At 34.3% G+C, this 15,755-nt stretch overlaps 1 protein-coding gene across 1 annotated transcript in view; it reads left to right on the top strand.

Moving 5' to 3' along the window:
* Nucleotides 1-15,755, top strand: part of ADGRA3 (adhesion G protein-coupled receptor A3) — a 54,367-nt gene that overhangs the window by 15,434 nt on the left and 23,178 nt on the right. Inside the window, exons 3-8 of the mRNA XM_042812607.1 lie at nucleotides 7,204-7,275; nucleotides 8,444-8,515; nucleotides 9,188-9,259; nucleotides 10,861-11,021; nucleotides 11,496-11,709; nucleotides 12,612-12,776. Coding sequence (XP_042668541.1) covers nucleotides 7,204-7,275; nucleotides 8,444-8,515; nucleotides 9,188-9,259; nucleotides 10,861-11,021; nucleotides 11,496-11,709; nucleotides 12,612-12,776 — 756 coding nt within the window. The remainder of the gene's footprint in view (nucleotides 1-7,203; nucleotides 7,276-8,443; nucleotides 8,516-9,187; nucleotides 9,260-10,860; nucleotides 11,022-11,495; nucleotides 11,710-12,611; nucleotides 12,777-15,755) is intronic.

The following is a 15,755-nucleotide window of genomic DNA, read 5'->3' as shown; positions in this document are numbered from 1 at the left end:
TTGATCTACCTGGGAGCAAGCAGAAACTTTAGAGATAGGGATTTTTCTAGGCCATTTGACTGGGAAAGTAGCCAGTTTCATAATCATCTTGCAACATCTAGGAAGAGTTCCAAAGTCTTTTGGCTTCAGGGGATTAAAAGTATTTTATTCATCCTCTGAAACTTGAAGGCTGCAATCCCAGTCACCTGGCCTAAATGAATTCAAATGCTTCTATCATCCCACCCCCCCATGCACTGGGAGAAAAAGATATGTCTCCTACACCGACAGATGAGCTTTATTGTAGAAATAAGCTTTTGTGCCAAAGAGGCAAGGTTATCAGTAGGGACAGTATTCTAGATCTTTATGTGTTATTTTGGCATCACTGCTCAGGGTAATAAAAGCATCTGCTGACAATTGTTAGTTTTTGCAACTCATTACAATTTTCAGACAGGAAATACTTGAAACTCTAATTAGTTTGAGGTGATCATTTGCATTTGTTTCATGAATCTAAGTCTTAATTGTGCTTAATAAAATTAGAATCCAGAGTTCTCTCATTTGATACCGGTCACTTGTAAGGGGTTTTAGGTTATTTTTAAATCTCCTGTCAAGAAAAGAAAAATAAAGCAGTAAGTAATCCGTCATGCATTCCATCTTTAAAGAGATCTGGACTAGGCAGCTTTTCAGATGATATGGTGCTTTAATTTGAATGAGATAACATACTTTGTGTGTGATGGTGAAAACATTAACAAATTATTGTTGAGAGTTAGTTGTCTTCTTCATGAAGGAAGGAAGGGATAAGTGGTATGACATATTAATCATTAGTGACCATCTTTTCTTTTTTAGCTTTTTGCTTTAAATGTTCTTAAGACCTGTGCATGTAACTTTAGGACAGAGGATAATCATGTAATAAAAATATTTTATGAAACAGAGTTGAATAATCATTCTCTTGATTTGTTTTCTGAGGGAACTGAATCTGACAGGGTACCCTTGCCTAGAGAAACCCAGAGTCTTTACTGAGTTTTGTTGTGTTGAATACACTGCTGTTTGTTAGGGAAAGTATTTCATCATGATTTTCAATAGTCCAGACAAATATACTGCAGCTGATATTTGAAATTACACCTTATCTCTGAATTTTTCAACTTGAAAGTTTAGCACTTGCCTCACTGTAAAAGTGTTTTGAGACTTCATTAAGTAACCTTAGTTATTAATCCTTGAATTCTGCCTTGATTTTTGTCTTTTCTGAAAAATAGACAAAATATTTCTTTACTTGAAAGGTCCACTTTGAAAGTTATTGCAAACAGCTTGAGGAAAGATGACTGTTTGAATTTATTCTGCAGCCCCATATATGCATGCATAGATTTAGAGATGATAGTTTGAGAAAACAACATGCTGTTTCTCTCACAAGTCTCACTATGCCTTTTGAGCATCCAAGATGAAAGATATAACAGAAGCTAAAGTAATTTTTTGCTTTTTTTTCCTACCTGATATGTTTGAAATGTTAAACATTTGCCTCTTAATCATATGCTTGGAAAAATGTGTTGGCTGAATTTCACTCATATCAGATTTCCTTCTTCATAGGAGGAATCTCTGTTGTGTATGTGATATTTTGTGTTATTTTTGCTATTCTAGAGGTTCTTTACTTGCCCATGTCACTTTCATATTGAGAAAAACAAGCCTTCTCTTCAAAACCTTCAGTTTTTACATTGGCATTGGCCAACTCTCCCTAAAAAGCAGACTGTTTTGTTTTCCCTTTTAAGAAAATGAAAATATAATATTGTTTAATAAGATACATACACAATATGATAATATTCCTGCATTACCTTAATACTGAAAACTTTCTAAAGTCTGGGAATTCTAACTGAGAATAGCTAGAAAAGAATTGTGGATGCGTCTATGGAAGAGAATATTTAATCCATCGTAGAATTGTGAAATATGTACTGTTTCCTTCAAATATCTCCTGTTAAATGTTTACCTCAGTAGCAACAGAGCTCTGGTATGTGTGTGTATGGCAGGTAAAGTGAAAGAAAGAAGGTGATGAAGTTTGACTTTTTCTGCCTCTGTGCTTATTGCCTTAAAAACAGGGAGTACGTGTACAGAATGGTGTTCCTCTCTGGCCTTCAACACTGCTGGCAGAAGGTAGAGTGCCCAAGTGTCTGCTTCTTTCAGACATAACAGAAACACCCTCCCAATTCTCTAACACTGCGTCTCTATTCAGACTTCAAAGCTGTTCTCAGTGCTGTTGTTCTGTCCGAAGAAATCATGGATTTGTTTTCCCACTGGATTATTTTTCTCTCAATACGGGAAAATTAGAATTAGATACGAAGGAAACCTCATTCAGTGACCCAGGGAGAGTAGAAAAAAGAAGAAATATTTACATTTAGTAGTGAAGCCTATATTGTTTTGAAAGGAGAATATAATTACATATATGCCAGTATTTGCTAAGGTAATCCAGGATGCAGTAAGTACTGAGAAAATTTCCAGATGTGTTTATTTTAATTTTCCTGTTTGTGTCAGTCTGTGTCTGTGCTCATAGGCATTAGCATGTTACCTATTGATGCAACTACTCATTAACCAATTATCTGTCATTTAAAATTTTAAGCGTTTTAAATCATTTCTTCTCATCTCCCAATGAGGGAATTACCATTCTATGGAGACTGCTGTGTGGAAAAGATACAATTTTGTGAATAGCTTGATAGAAGACTCTGAGTAAACTTTTTTTTTTCCAAAATGATTTTGAGTAGGGGAGGTAAGCTATAGAAATAGTTTTAATTTATTTTTATTTTAATTTTAAATCTTACATAGCTTAAGGAAACATTGCTTATATCAGGTTTGTGGAATTGCATGCTCATCTTTTTAATTCAGAGTGGTGCCTTTAAAAGCAAAGAATGCTTACCTCTTGCTGCTGAAACTTCCTTACCACAAATAGGAATTCTGAACCTGTTTGTTCATAGTTTTGTGCTTGTCTGTTAATTTATGAAAATGTACAATTCAGTAATCCCTTATTTTGTAAACAGGGGGTAACGACCAAAATAAGAATTTCTGTTTAACTGGAGGGTGGAATGTTTGTTTAGTACAGTAGAAAATGATTATGCTGTGTATACCTCTACTCTGGTAGGGAGAAATTGATGGCTGAGTAATAGTGAAGAGGTCCAAGATTTTACTAGTAACCAGTGTCTGTTCAAAAAGATATTAAATGCTGTAATCTTCAGTGGCTTTACTAATGCTGTGTATTGTTATGATTTCCTGCCATTTAGTTGTAGAAGTAACTTCTTGCACAAGTCTGTAACAGAGTATTTTTCATCATGTAGGTGCTTCACCTCGTACAGCATTATCCAAAGTCTGACAGCTTAACTGATGCAGTCTGTTGAACCTTTGCATGGATAAGGAAGATTAGTTAATCTTTTTCTGAAGTGCCATTTGTCCTTGCATATGAGGGAGAGAGGAGGAAGAGACAGATGTGGATTTCAGTTAAATATTTAGGTACCAGAAAAAATTGATATTTATTAAACTGTAAATAATAACAGAGGTTTACCAATTACTTTTTAGAATTTAATAGTGCACCTTGGAAAATATGCAGTATAAAGGAAGTATTATTTGTGGACAGTCCTTTTTCACCTGTGTTCGTCAACCCTGATTTTATATATATTTATATATTTTTTTTTTATTTATATATATATATATGTGGATGCCTGAAATAAATTAAAAAAAATAAATAAAGAACTGAATAGTTTTTCAGGCAGTGTCAGTTTCTGATTATAGTTTCTGTTATGGTGATGCGGAGTGTGGACTTCGCATTCTGCTAATGCTGGAACTTTTTTTCCAGTCTTCATGAGTGATTGGAGAGTGTCAGTATTCCTTGTTTGAATGTTTCTGAACAGAGAAAATGGTTTTATGGATATTCAGGAACTCGTTTTCTGCATCAATGTTCTGGAAGCTCTGTTTATGAAAGATGAGTTAGACAGGAAAATTTTTCTTCAGTGTCTGCTGTGAAATTGAGTAGTTCAAACTATTCTGGACTGTTGGAAATACTCTAGAAACTTATTGATGGGGAAAAGTAGGGCTTCTTTTAGTGTATACCTCATAAAGCTGTAGGAAGGAGATGTTGGCTTTTGTAATGATTCGTGAATTTTTGTAATTTCTTAATTTCTTTATGTCCATTCTGAAAAGACGTATTTTATATCTTAAGAGTCCCTGGTAGCCATTGTGCCCTTCCTTCATTCAGAACGAAGGGGTTGTTCAGTGGTACTTGAGAGCTAAATAATTTTTATATTTCAGTAGTTGTGTCTTCATGCCTCTGAGATGCTTTAAGAATTACTTAAACAGTCTTTATTGTCTTGAGACAGAAAAAGATAAGTTGTAAATAATGTGTACTCTTAGGTAAGTAATGTATACATGCACTTTTAATTGCAGACAACTGGACACAGAAACATACAGTTTTATAATAAAATGATTTTTTTTACATGACAAACCATAGATAAATGTTAGTATTCTTTTTTTTTTTTTTTTAAATTTGAACCAAATAGCATAAGGATTGGTTGTCAGGCATTCAGTGTTCTTTTTTCTTGTGAGGAGTTGTAATTTGCCTAATTAATCACATATTTGGGGAGAGAGCTTTTTTAACTGGACATAAGAAAATCCTTCATAATGAGAATGGTTAAGTAGTGGAAGAGGTCGCATGGTTCCACAGCAAAATCTCCATCCTTTGAGGATGTCAGAGCTTGACTGGATGTAACAGCAGAGCAGCTGATCTGATTTAGTTGTGCTTTGAGATGGAGATGGACCATATGACCTCAACAAATCCTCAACTGAAGCCCTTCTAATGGATTTCTGTCTGTTCTATTTGGACAGATAAATAATTATATCCTGTGGTGATTCTGTTGGTTAAGTTTTGCCAGAGAAAATGATTAAAATCAGCGAGTAAGAGGACTGAATTCCAATTGCTAAAAACCAGTAGTTCTGTTGGCACATATTTAGAAGCAGTAAAAATAGAACAGAGATCTCCAAGCCAAACATAACTTTTTAATAAGATTGTCTTCCCCACCCCTTTCGTAAGACTCCCACTAATTCAACTACAGCTGCAATTTCTTCTAGAAACACTCCCTGTTCCTGGCGTCCAGGCAGTTGCACCCGCTCGTGCATCAACATCTCATACTATTTCTGAAGAGCTGCCAGACATGTCAGCACTGCCATAATTTTGTGCTCTTCCGATGTCTTTTACATTTCACAGTTTTCATATTTTAATGCCTTTTGAGAGATGAAGAAGAGTTGTCTTCCAAATGACTGCAGTGGGGAGGGGGATGAATCCCAACAGACTTTCCTGGCTGTTAGTGTTGCAAGTTGAGAAAAAGCTAACAGTTGTCATATTCAAGGTTCTGGTCTGCTTGTTTGTTTTATTGTTTCTTTATTGCTTTGCTATCTTAATACAAAACATTGGAGTATACATTGTACAACTACTGTGAAAAGGTGACAATTGTGTTGGTGCTTTTTTTTTTTTTTTTAATAGTTCTGGTTTCATGATCCCTTCTGGAACTGGTTTTAAGACCTATTAAGGGAGGGAAAAGGCAAAATATCATGTAAATCTGACTAGTCACTTACTGTGAACTAATCCAAAACAAATTTCTGTCACAGTAAAACTCACCTTTAATTTTGAAAGTGTGTTGTTTGTTTTTGTTTTTCCACTGAAGTGTTAAATGTAAGTAAGAGATGCATCAGGGAGTTACGATTTGAATTAATGAAATTAAAGATCACTGATAATTTGAACTACTGGGTTTCCAAGGCATGCTGCCAAGTTTTTTTTTTCTCCTCAAGTGAGAGTTGCATGGCTTTTAAATTAAAGTTTTAAATATGAACAGTGTCATTTTTCTTCTTTGCCCCAAAGACTGATGGTAAATAAGTGATGACCAACATTTCATATTCTCAGATTTGTCAGTGTCAGGACTGGATTTTTCAGCCTTCTTGAAAGAGCTTTAAAAATGTTCGCTTTTCAGATCCCTGTGCGGCAGTCCCTGCTCCATATGGGGCAAGAAAATGAAATTGAGATGAGAGATTGGCGTATATACCATTGCTTTGTTTAATTTTAATTTGCAATGCTGCAAGGTAAATGTAAAGTATTTCGACTATTGAAAATATGTATTAGGCTTGGCAGTGAGGCATGAAGCATGTGCCATTGTCTGTTGTACCCTATCTGACTCATCTGGCTGCAGGAAATGCTATTGTGAAATCTTGTGGCAAACTTGGGTTTCCATTCATGTGTATCTGTGTAATGGTAGATATAATCCTCATGTACTGCTTTTGTTGGGTTTTTTTGGCAGAATTATTGATGTTGCAGTAGATTTAAATAGTTTTTTTCTATTCCAACTCTCTAAAACACTGCTTTTAATTGGATTTACTAATTTGTTTTCAACTGTGAAGCTTTTTTATATTACCAAAGGAATTTAAACTTTTTCTCATCATAGTGCCTGAGAAGCTTTGAATCATAATACAGTACAAATATTGGATGAATAAGGAGGTGAAAATATTTTTAGCAGTGATAAAGTTTGTTCAAAACAGTAAATGCTGACAGATACTTTCTCTGATCTTTGAAGCTACACTGTATCTGCAATACATCTGAAGTTAGGCTTTAAAACTCCTATGTCACTTGTACAGTTAATAAAGCAGATTAATAGCTACGGTCTTCTGTTCTGAAAATGGAAGATCTAAAAACTTATGCTCCGTGTTTTCACCATCTTTATTTGGGATTTTCAGCCAAAGCTTTCTTTTTTTTTCCGGTAATATTGATGGAAACTTTCAGTTGTCTTCAGTGTTTTTAGGATCTTGTTTTGCTGCTTTTGGTAGATGTTGGACAAGTATTAAGATGTGACTGAACATTATGACACCAAGATAAAATGCATTATACTGTATAATAAGCAAATATAGTACATCCTGAGCAGCTGTAATCTATTTGGGTACTATGGTAAAAATATCTTCAATTGTACCCTTACTGTACTGAAAACTGATAGGACATTTAAAATAACACATGCTGTTCATGTTCCTCTTTCTGGTTAAAATATGGATTTGCAAATTTTGAAAGATGTGATTATGTTAGAAAAATGAGAAATGTATCGTGTAGTGTTTTGGGGCAGTTTGCAAATTAGCTGAAACAATTTAGGAGTAATCTTGAATCATGAATGTCTATACTTAATGGGTAGTTTGTGACTGAAGTAATGTCTTAATTTTTCTCTGCAGGGATCTTAAGAACAACCTTATAAGTACTATAGATCCAGGAGCTTTTCTGGGGCTTTCATCTCTGAAAAGACTGTAAGTAGTATATCTAACCCATCAGTTTAAGGGGAAAAAAAAGAAGAAAGTTATAAATATCTTTTAATATCTTTATTTATATATATATATATATATATATATATACACACATATATATCTTTATATATGTATATACGCGTGTATATATATAGATATATATATATACTTTTATATGTAGGAATGCATATATATTGAGAGTTTTGCTGTCTAAATATATACACATTTACATCTACATATAAATAGAAGAACAAAGTTCTTCAGTTGGTCTGACTGAAGATCATCTACTGCATGTGGCTTGGTGGTCTCACTTGATGTTACAACGCTTGATGGCATCAAAGCTCTGACTGAACATTCACCCAGTGATCTCGGAAGTCATAGAAATAGAAAAAGAGAGGAATAATACAAGTTACTAATGCTGCATTATTGAAGGTTGTGCCAATGTTTCCATTAACACATTTCTGGAGGATTTATACCTTGACTCAAAACTGTTTCAGATGAAGCTTGAAAAAACAGGATGTCAGTATGACAGCTTTTCTTAAAGACTTCAGATTTTCAAAATATCTGGAACAGATTTTACAGCATGGAAGTCTTAGTGATTTTTATTTTTATTTTTTTTTAATTTTGCCACTTTCCCTCTTATATTTTCATCGCATATATTTGTCATTGTTTAGGTGATCTGGCTCACTTACTGTGGACCAACTATGGACTTCTTGAAGCTTAAGTTTTATCCCTTCAAGAGTTATTAGGAATTTTAGGATCTACATTATAAATAATGTAATATATATTAATATAAATATAGACATATCTGTGTGTCATAAAAGAACTGATAAATATTTTGGCAACTCAAAAAATTAACTGAAGTAGCACATGAATATACTGTACAGATGCAAAAATATGCTTTGTGGTGAAACAAGCAAAGATCATTAAATAAGAAGTGACTTGAAAGCTCCATTTGAGCAAACCATTACTGCTTTAGAAATGGGTTAAGGAGTCTGCATGCATCTGTTTGTACATCTATACACCTGTGCCTTTTGATTTTTTGCTGAGAAAGTCTGTGTATATGGTGCATTCCAATATCATGAATTTTAGGTAAAAGACTTTGGTTTTTAGACTGTATGGCATCTTGAAACGAGTTTATTCTCATGTTTTACATTCTTCTTATTTGTAGAGACTTAACTAATAACAGAATAGGCTGCCTGAATGCAGACGTATTTAAAGGACTTGTAAATCTTATTAGATTGTAAGTACAATTTTGTTGTATATTATTTCATCTAAGTATTTTTACCGTGTAAATTAATCTTTTGTTTCAGTGGGACTCATTTGTTGTAAGCAAGTGCCTGAAGGACATGGAGCCTGAGATGTAGACAATAGTTTTTGCTAAAGTTCTGCTTTAAGAAACATTTTATTACAACGTGTTAGTAATGACGTATTAATTCACTATGAACAGTGACATTATTTTTAAACTTCTTGAAATGCATAATGAACCATGCATAGAATCGCCTGGGTTGAAAAGGACCACAGTGATCATCTAGTTTCAACCCCCCTGCTATGTGCAGGATTGCAACCGCCAAACCAGGCTGCCCAGAGCCACATCCAGCCTGGGCTTGAATGCCTCCAGATGAACATTGCTGGTTGTTGCTTTTAATAACGTATTTGCTGTCAAATCTTGCTTGCTTCCAGGCTTAAAATTCTTGAGGTAAAAAACTTTTAGGAAACAATTGTTTTAGTTATTTTTTGCAAGACTGTGAAATTTGATGTGATTCTCAGTCATGTGGACTACAGCACTGTGCCAGAATAGTATCATGTAGGTTTTAAAAATAACGCTGTCCTCAAGAGGGAATTTTTATACAGGTAAATTTCAAACGTCAATCTCTTGAGCATGAGTTGAAGTAATTCTACTTTTATTTCTTAGAAATCTTTCTGGAAATCTGTTTTCTACGCTTACGCAGGGAACATTTGATCATCTTGGTTCACTGAAGTCTCTGTAAGTACTTACTGCATCTGATTTTAAAATGCACGATCATTTGTTCTTCACAAAATGTCCTTATTGTATCATAAAACATTTCTTGGAATTGCCCTATGTTTGAACCAAAAATAGCTGAAACAAATTACTGCAGTATTCCAGATTTTGAATGAGAGTTTTTCACATTGATGTGTGTACTCACTAGCAAAAAAAAATAAATTTTGTAAATGCATGAGAAATATGCATACAGATGTCTGATGATTTAACTACCCTCAAAAAATGCTTGATAGTTATTATATAGGTGTAAGACAATAAAGTTATACCAACTTCAGAGTTTGAGAAAGTTTTACTTTGTGTAATTTATTACTTCTGTCTTAAACAAATAGTATCATACACCCTTTTTTAATCAAGGGAACAAATATTTTAAAGGAAAACTTTAGTCTTACCTTGAAGCATGATATTTTGTTACACATACTGGTGGCTACATCTCAACCTCATTTTTCTCTTCTTTAATTTTATGAACTCAGTGTAAGAAAGGAAGTTAAAAATTTTGTCAGTGCTTATGATTAGCTTGCATTTTTCTCTGATCTTCTTTTACTTGTTCACTGTACTGGGCTTCGTGGCTTTGGTATTGAGAAAATTGATTGCATATAAAAGTAAATGTTTTCTTTCTTCCTCTGGCTTCTTTCAATTGTTAATAAGTTGTTACTACTGATTTTTTTTTTTTTGGTATACAAAAAGATTACTGTCAAAGAACATCATGGGTTTGGTAAGACAATCTGAAAATAACAGTTGCTGTTAAAAATATATGTCTGGAGGAATTATTGTGAACAAAGAGTTTCACAAGGATGCTGATTTAATATTTGAAGTGCTCTGCCTATGATGATGTTCTATCTTCTAGACATTTGCAAAAATGAAAATTAGGCTTTTAATAGAGGTAAAAACAGTGATCCATTTTGATGCATTTTAACTCTTTCTAAACGGGTAGACTGTTAATGCTCTCTTTGAATTTAGCTGACTTCAACAGGCACTAATGGAGGGCCTGGTTTATCTTTTTAATAGGAAATATTAAACTATATGCAGGAGATTTTATTAATCACTGAAAAACCTAATATGATTTGCATATAGAGCAGAATAATCCTTAAGGTTGTGTGAGTAGTGCCTCGTAAGAGAAATAAGTGAGAGGATATCTTTGTATTTCCATTATTTTTTAATGTTAAAGCATCTGATTGCTATAATAACCTTTTGCCAGTGAAGTGTGTTCTTATGTTGTGGTGATGCATATTCAACGAGTTCCCCGTTATGTTTGCTTAAGCAATGTAAACTCTCTCAGTTAAAGAAATTACTAGAAATTATTTCATACACAGGTATGGCTCCCCTTATCTGTATGGGGAAGATTACTTTCCTGGGGGGTGTGTGCTTTTGTGCTGGCACCACAGCTTGCAATATGTTAGAGCAGCTTCCATTATGTAGTAGCAGGCCATGCAGCTGTGTTCTGGGGTTTGGTTGTCTGCAGCCTGCATGTCTATGACTGTGCAAGGCCATCTGCAGCTATTCCTGTAAAGCTTTCAGATATCTGAGTGTTCCATTTCGTCACTGTGTATACTCATTTTGCATTGCAGAGAATTTCAGACTGATTATCTTCTTTGTGATTGTAACATACTCTGGATGCATCAATGGCTAAGAGAAAGAAATATAACCGTACGTGAGACTAAGTGTGCCTATCCCAAGTCACTTCAGTCGCAGACAGTGACTGGTGTTAAGCAAGAACTTCTAACCTGTGGTAAGCACTTCTGACAACTAGTCCTTGTTTGCTAATTCATTCCCTATTCTATTAATATTGTTGAGTAGACAATTTTGTTTATCCGAAATTCAGATATGAAATTCAGGTAATGAAATTTGGTAATAGTGATCCTAAAGACCCATCGTTATTCCTTTTCCAGTGTTGCTTGCTTTCAGAAATACATCTGTGATTCTGTTGTGTATGTATGAATACCTGTAATGCTAAATTATAATTCTATGAAATTATGAATAATGTGTAGCCGTATTTTTCACTGTTTTGTATTCATTCTTCTAAACGTGGACTATGAAATTATTTCTGAATTTAATGGAATATATACTTTGAGTTTGAATTTCTGATGCATCAAACATCAGCTTATGTGACTGTATCAATAGTTCGCAGATGTTTTTCCTCTTTTGAAAAATACTTACATGACACTTCTGGGTAATAATTGTGCTTTTATTTCTTGAATTTTAGAACCTCCTCTTGAATTACCGTCTTTCTATATGACTCCATCTCACCGCCAGGTTGTTTTTGAAGGAGACAGTCTACCCTTCCAATGTATGGCTTCATATATTGATCAAGACATGCAAGTCTTGTGGTATCAAGATGGAAAAATTGTGGAAACAGATGAGTCTCAGGGTATTTTTGTTGAAAAAAATATGATTCATAACTGCTCACTGATTGCAAGGTAAATGTCTGCAGTGAAACTGTATTTCTTCCCTCTTGTTCCTTGCTCTGATTTGGTGAATATTTCAAGGACCAGTAAGGACCACATAGAGTGAACGTGTGTAGACAGAAATTTTCCTATCAGGGACATAGTCTGTGACTTCATATCTTACACTAACTGGTTTTGGTCATTGTTACTAACTATTAAGGAGGGAACTCTACAGATTGTGTAGTTGAACTCCCCCTCCTCCCACCCGCTCCCGTTCAAAACAGAGCAGATTGTCCAGGGCTGTTAAAGTTGTATTTTGAGAAACTATAAAGATTTCCTAATGCAGTTAACATTAAATAATAGTTTGTGGTATGATACATTTGTCATTTTAGAATGTTAAAATTGCAAAAACCAGTCTTAGGTAAGCACATGGAATTCTTTCCTCTTGTTTCTGACTATACCACATTTGTAATACTGAAGTTCTCCAGCGGACACTTACATGTATATAAGTATTATTTATTCCACTTACAGTAGATTTTTGACTCTTTCAGCGTCTACAGAGTGATTATGTGTCTAGTAATTGTATTAGTAAGTTAGAGATTTATCACAAATTATGCACTTAGGTAATTGTCTTAGTTTGACATTTCTGCAACAACTGTTAAGAGCAGTGGTAATTTGGACTTCCTGTCTCTTCTTTTATAAAGTGAGAAACTTTTTTTCGCAGCTTTTCTTTTTCTCTCCTGTCTTAGCATAAATAAGAAGAATAGCAAATATTTCTCTGTTACAGTGCATTTATTCATTGTTAACTTATAAGATCCCAGTTTTATGTAACTAGTTGCTTTTTCCATTGTGTATCTGTGCTGTCTTTGTTTCCTGAAAACTTAATAAATTGTTGCAAGATTGTTGAGGTTTATTTGTTTATTCTATCTTCCCAGTGCGCTGACAATCTCGAACATTCAGGCTGGCTCCACAGGAAACTGGGGCTGCCATGTACAAACCAGACGTGGAAATAATACGAGGACAGTAGACATTGTGGTATTAGAAAGTTCTGCACAATACTGCCCTCCAGAGAGAGTTGTGAACAATAAAGGAGATTTCAGGTTGGTTTTCAACTGAAGTTTTTTTGCTTTAAAGACGCATACTTCGATCTTCATTTGTAAATTATATTGAATAGATTTTTATCTATTCTGGATTAATATGTTGAAGTGTACACGACTGAGTTAGTAAATTATATCTTGTAAATTTGCATCTTTGGAATAGATGGAAAGCAAACTTGATATTGTTATATTTTTATATATATATATATATATAAACATATGAACTATTGGAATAAAACTTTTTGGAAGAGCTGTTAATTAGAGTATGTACTGATGGGGGTGGGTTTTCCACCAAGTTGTCTTTATATTTTGAAAAATTTGCTGCTCCCATATAACAAAATAACTATGCAAGAAACATGTAACTTTAGAAAATATGAATGCTGCTTCCTTTTTATGACTGATGGTGGAACTGTAAATCTAGCTCTGATATTCCATTGTGCTGGATGTTGCAGAGTATTTTGTCTTTTCTTCTTACCTCTTCACCTGTTTTCCCTTTTCTGATCTTTCTGCTGCTGGTCACTCTTAACAACACGTTACTCCTGGAGGTGCCAGGTAGCTTCTGTATAGATTCTCTGTATGTAAGGTAATTCCCTTTATAATACTCTGTGTTGTACCTCCCTCCCTGCAGTATTTTCTACAGATAATTAGTTTGTCACAACATAAATAAACCCTGTATTTGTAGGGTTCGTAACATTATAGCAACTGCTTTTTATTTGTGTTCATTTATGCTGCTTGGCTATGCTAATCTTCTGTCTGATCTATTTATAAACTTTTGTTCCTTTCTCTATGTACATTAGAGTTCTTCAGTCATCTTCTTTCTATAGAAATATGACATTTTAAGGAATGAAAAACAAGTTAAAGTATAGTTTAACTTGCTTAATAGGGACATAGGGACATAGTTTATGGGAGGGAAAAAGATAAGCTTTCAAGTGCAGAAGGCCTCCTCCATTCGTAGTAAAAATTCAGGTAAAGAGCTGGCTGAGAATATTTTTTGCTGAGTTCATCTTGTTCACCATATGGATGATTTTGAGAAGAAAAGTAGTGGGTTTCTGGGTACTAAGGAACTGTTAGTAAGGAAAGAAACTGTAAGCATGCTTGCCACACAAAAGCAGTTTGGAATTACTGAAGTTTCACTTTCACATTGTAATGAATTATTTGTATAGGAAACACTGAACATCCTCTTTTTACACTGTGTTGGCTCATACTGCGGGAATGAGCACTACATTAGCAAATGAGAACTTCCTGCTTAAGATAAAAGGTGAAGAAAGTCAAAGAGATGGATGCTGTATTCATCAAAGAGCATACACATCTATTTAAATCACTTATGCATTTTTTTATGATACAAGTGTGAATTGTTCTTCTTTGATTTGCCATTAGAGGTGAAAACAGATGGTAAGGGCCTATTTCAAAGTGTTTTCCATTAAATTAACCTGTGCTGTTCAGTGACTGTTCAGTGTAATAGGTTTTACCCCCTCTAGAATTCAGTGGAAAGAAATAAGATTTCAGGAAATGTTCAGCTTATCGAAAGCTTCACTGTGTCTGGGTTTATTGTAACGGTCTTCTATTTGTAGTTTAGGTAGAGTAATAATAAAGGGTAATTTTTTACTTTTGAGACCATATGGAGATAAGACTTTGACTAGCGAGAAAATGGTTCTGAGCAGATGGTTGTAAATGATCCTAGGTGAATGAGATTTTATAGTTTTTTAGTTGGAACTGGCTAGTCATTTTAGCTTGGAAGCAGCTTCAAAACTGGCAGCTAGATTTTTATCCTTTAGAAATGGGACAGCAAAGAGTACCGATGGAGAAATGTTTGTCTTCAGTGTCTGTGGTGCTGTAATAGTTCAGCATGAGTTCATAAAGATTAGGGAAAACAGTATTCATCATGGGAATGTTTTCTTCTGTTATTTTTTTCTTTTAATATATTCATCCTGTGAGGCTTTAGCTAATATCCTGAAATATGTTACAGTCTATGAATGAATAGACAACAGAATTTATGTATCAAAATATAACCTATCGCTTCTGCTTCAGTAAGTCCTTCAACTGTGGTGTGTAGTGTAAGTTTATTCTAGTAGTTGATAGAATTCTGTCATAAATGTAATTATTACCCTTTGGAAAACTGTTGGTGGGCTTAATGTTAAAAATGTAATAGTCATGTTGAAGTTAGATAATTACCAAGATATAATAATAAAAAACATTAGACTGCCTGTAAGCTAATGCAATTATGATAGCAAAACACATTGGTTACTAAAATTTACTGCTGAAAGAAATAAATTCTTTCAAAACAGAATTAACATGCATGAAAGAAAGAATGCTTCTGTAACCTCATTGTCTGGCTTTTTTTTCCTGAAATGAAATTATAGTACTTAAATGTTAATGAATCATATTTTCTCCCACAGATGTCTACTTTCACATGTGTATGATAAACTTTGAGCACCTAATTATATACAGTGACACAATAAGAGAGCTAATACAATATGAATCTGTACTTCTGCTAGCAGTTGGTTGAAGTGTGAAAGATGTTGATGATTCACAAGAGACAAAGAATGTTGTCAGGCTTGCTTAGGATTTTTTTTTTTTTCCCAATGACAAAAATTTCATGTTAAAATTTGAACCCTGCTCCGCAGAGCAGTGCCTCACCTTGTGGATGCACTGGAGTTGAGCAGTTCATGTCTGAGAATGGTTCAGGTTGACATTCATTATGGAAAAATAGGGAAGTAGGGAAGCATAATTAGAGCTGGAATCAGTTTCCACTGCTGGGCTGTGCCTGTACATAGTGTGGTGTGAATGAGAGGAAACAGTAAGGGAGTTAATTCCCCCATCATTCCCTAATGACTGTACTTATTTGCATTGATTTGTATATGTGAAGTAATGACAGGAAGCTTGGAAGCTTTAATTGTCCCACTGTTCATGTCCAGTTTATCACAGAAACATAAAATGGCTTATGTTGGAAGGGACCTGCTGTAAGGGGGCCTGCTTTGCAGG

Source organism: Centrocercus urophasianus, unplaced genomic scaffold (genome assembly GCF_019232065.1).
Source record: "Centrocercus urophasianus isolate 14NV4802_14NV808 unplaced genomic scaffold, USGS_Curo_1.0 seq_13, whole genome shotgun sequence".
Classification (NCBI taxonomy): domain Eukaryota; kingdom Metazoa; phylum Chordata; class Aves; order Galliformes; family Phasianidae; genus Centrocercus; species Centrocercus urophasianus.
Note: the sequence above shows the minus strand (reverse complement) of the source record. Positions and strands in the feature narration are given on the sequence as shown.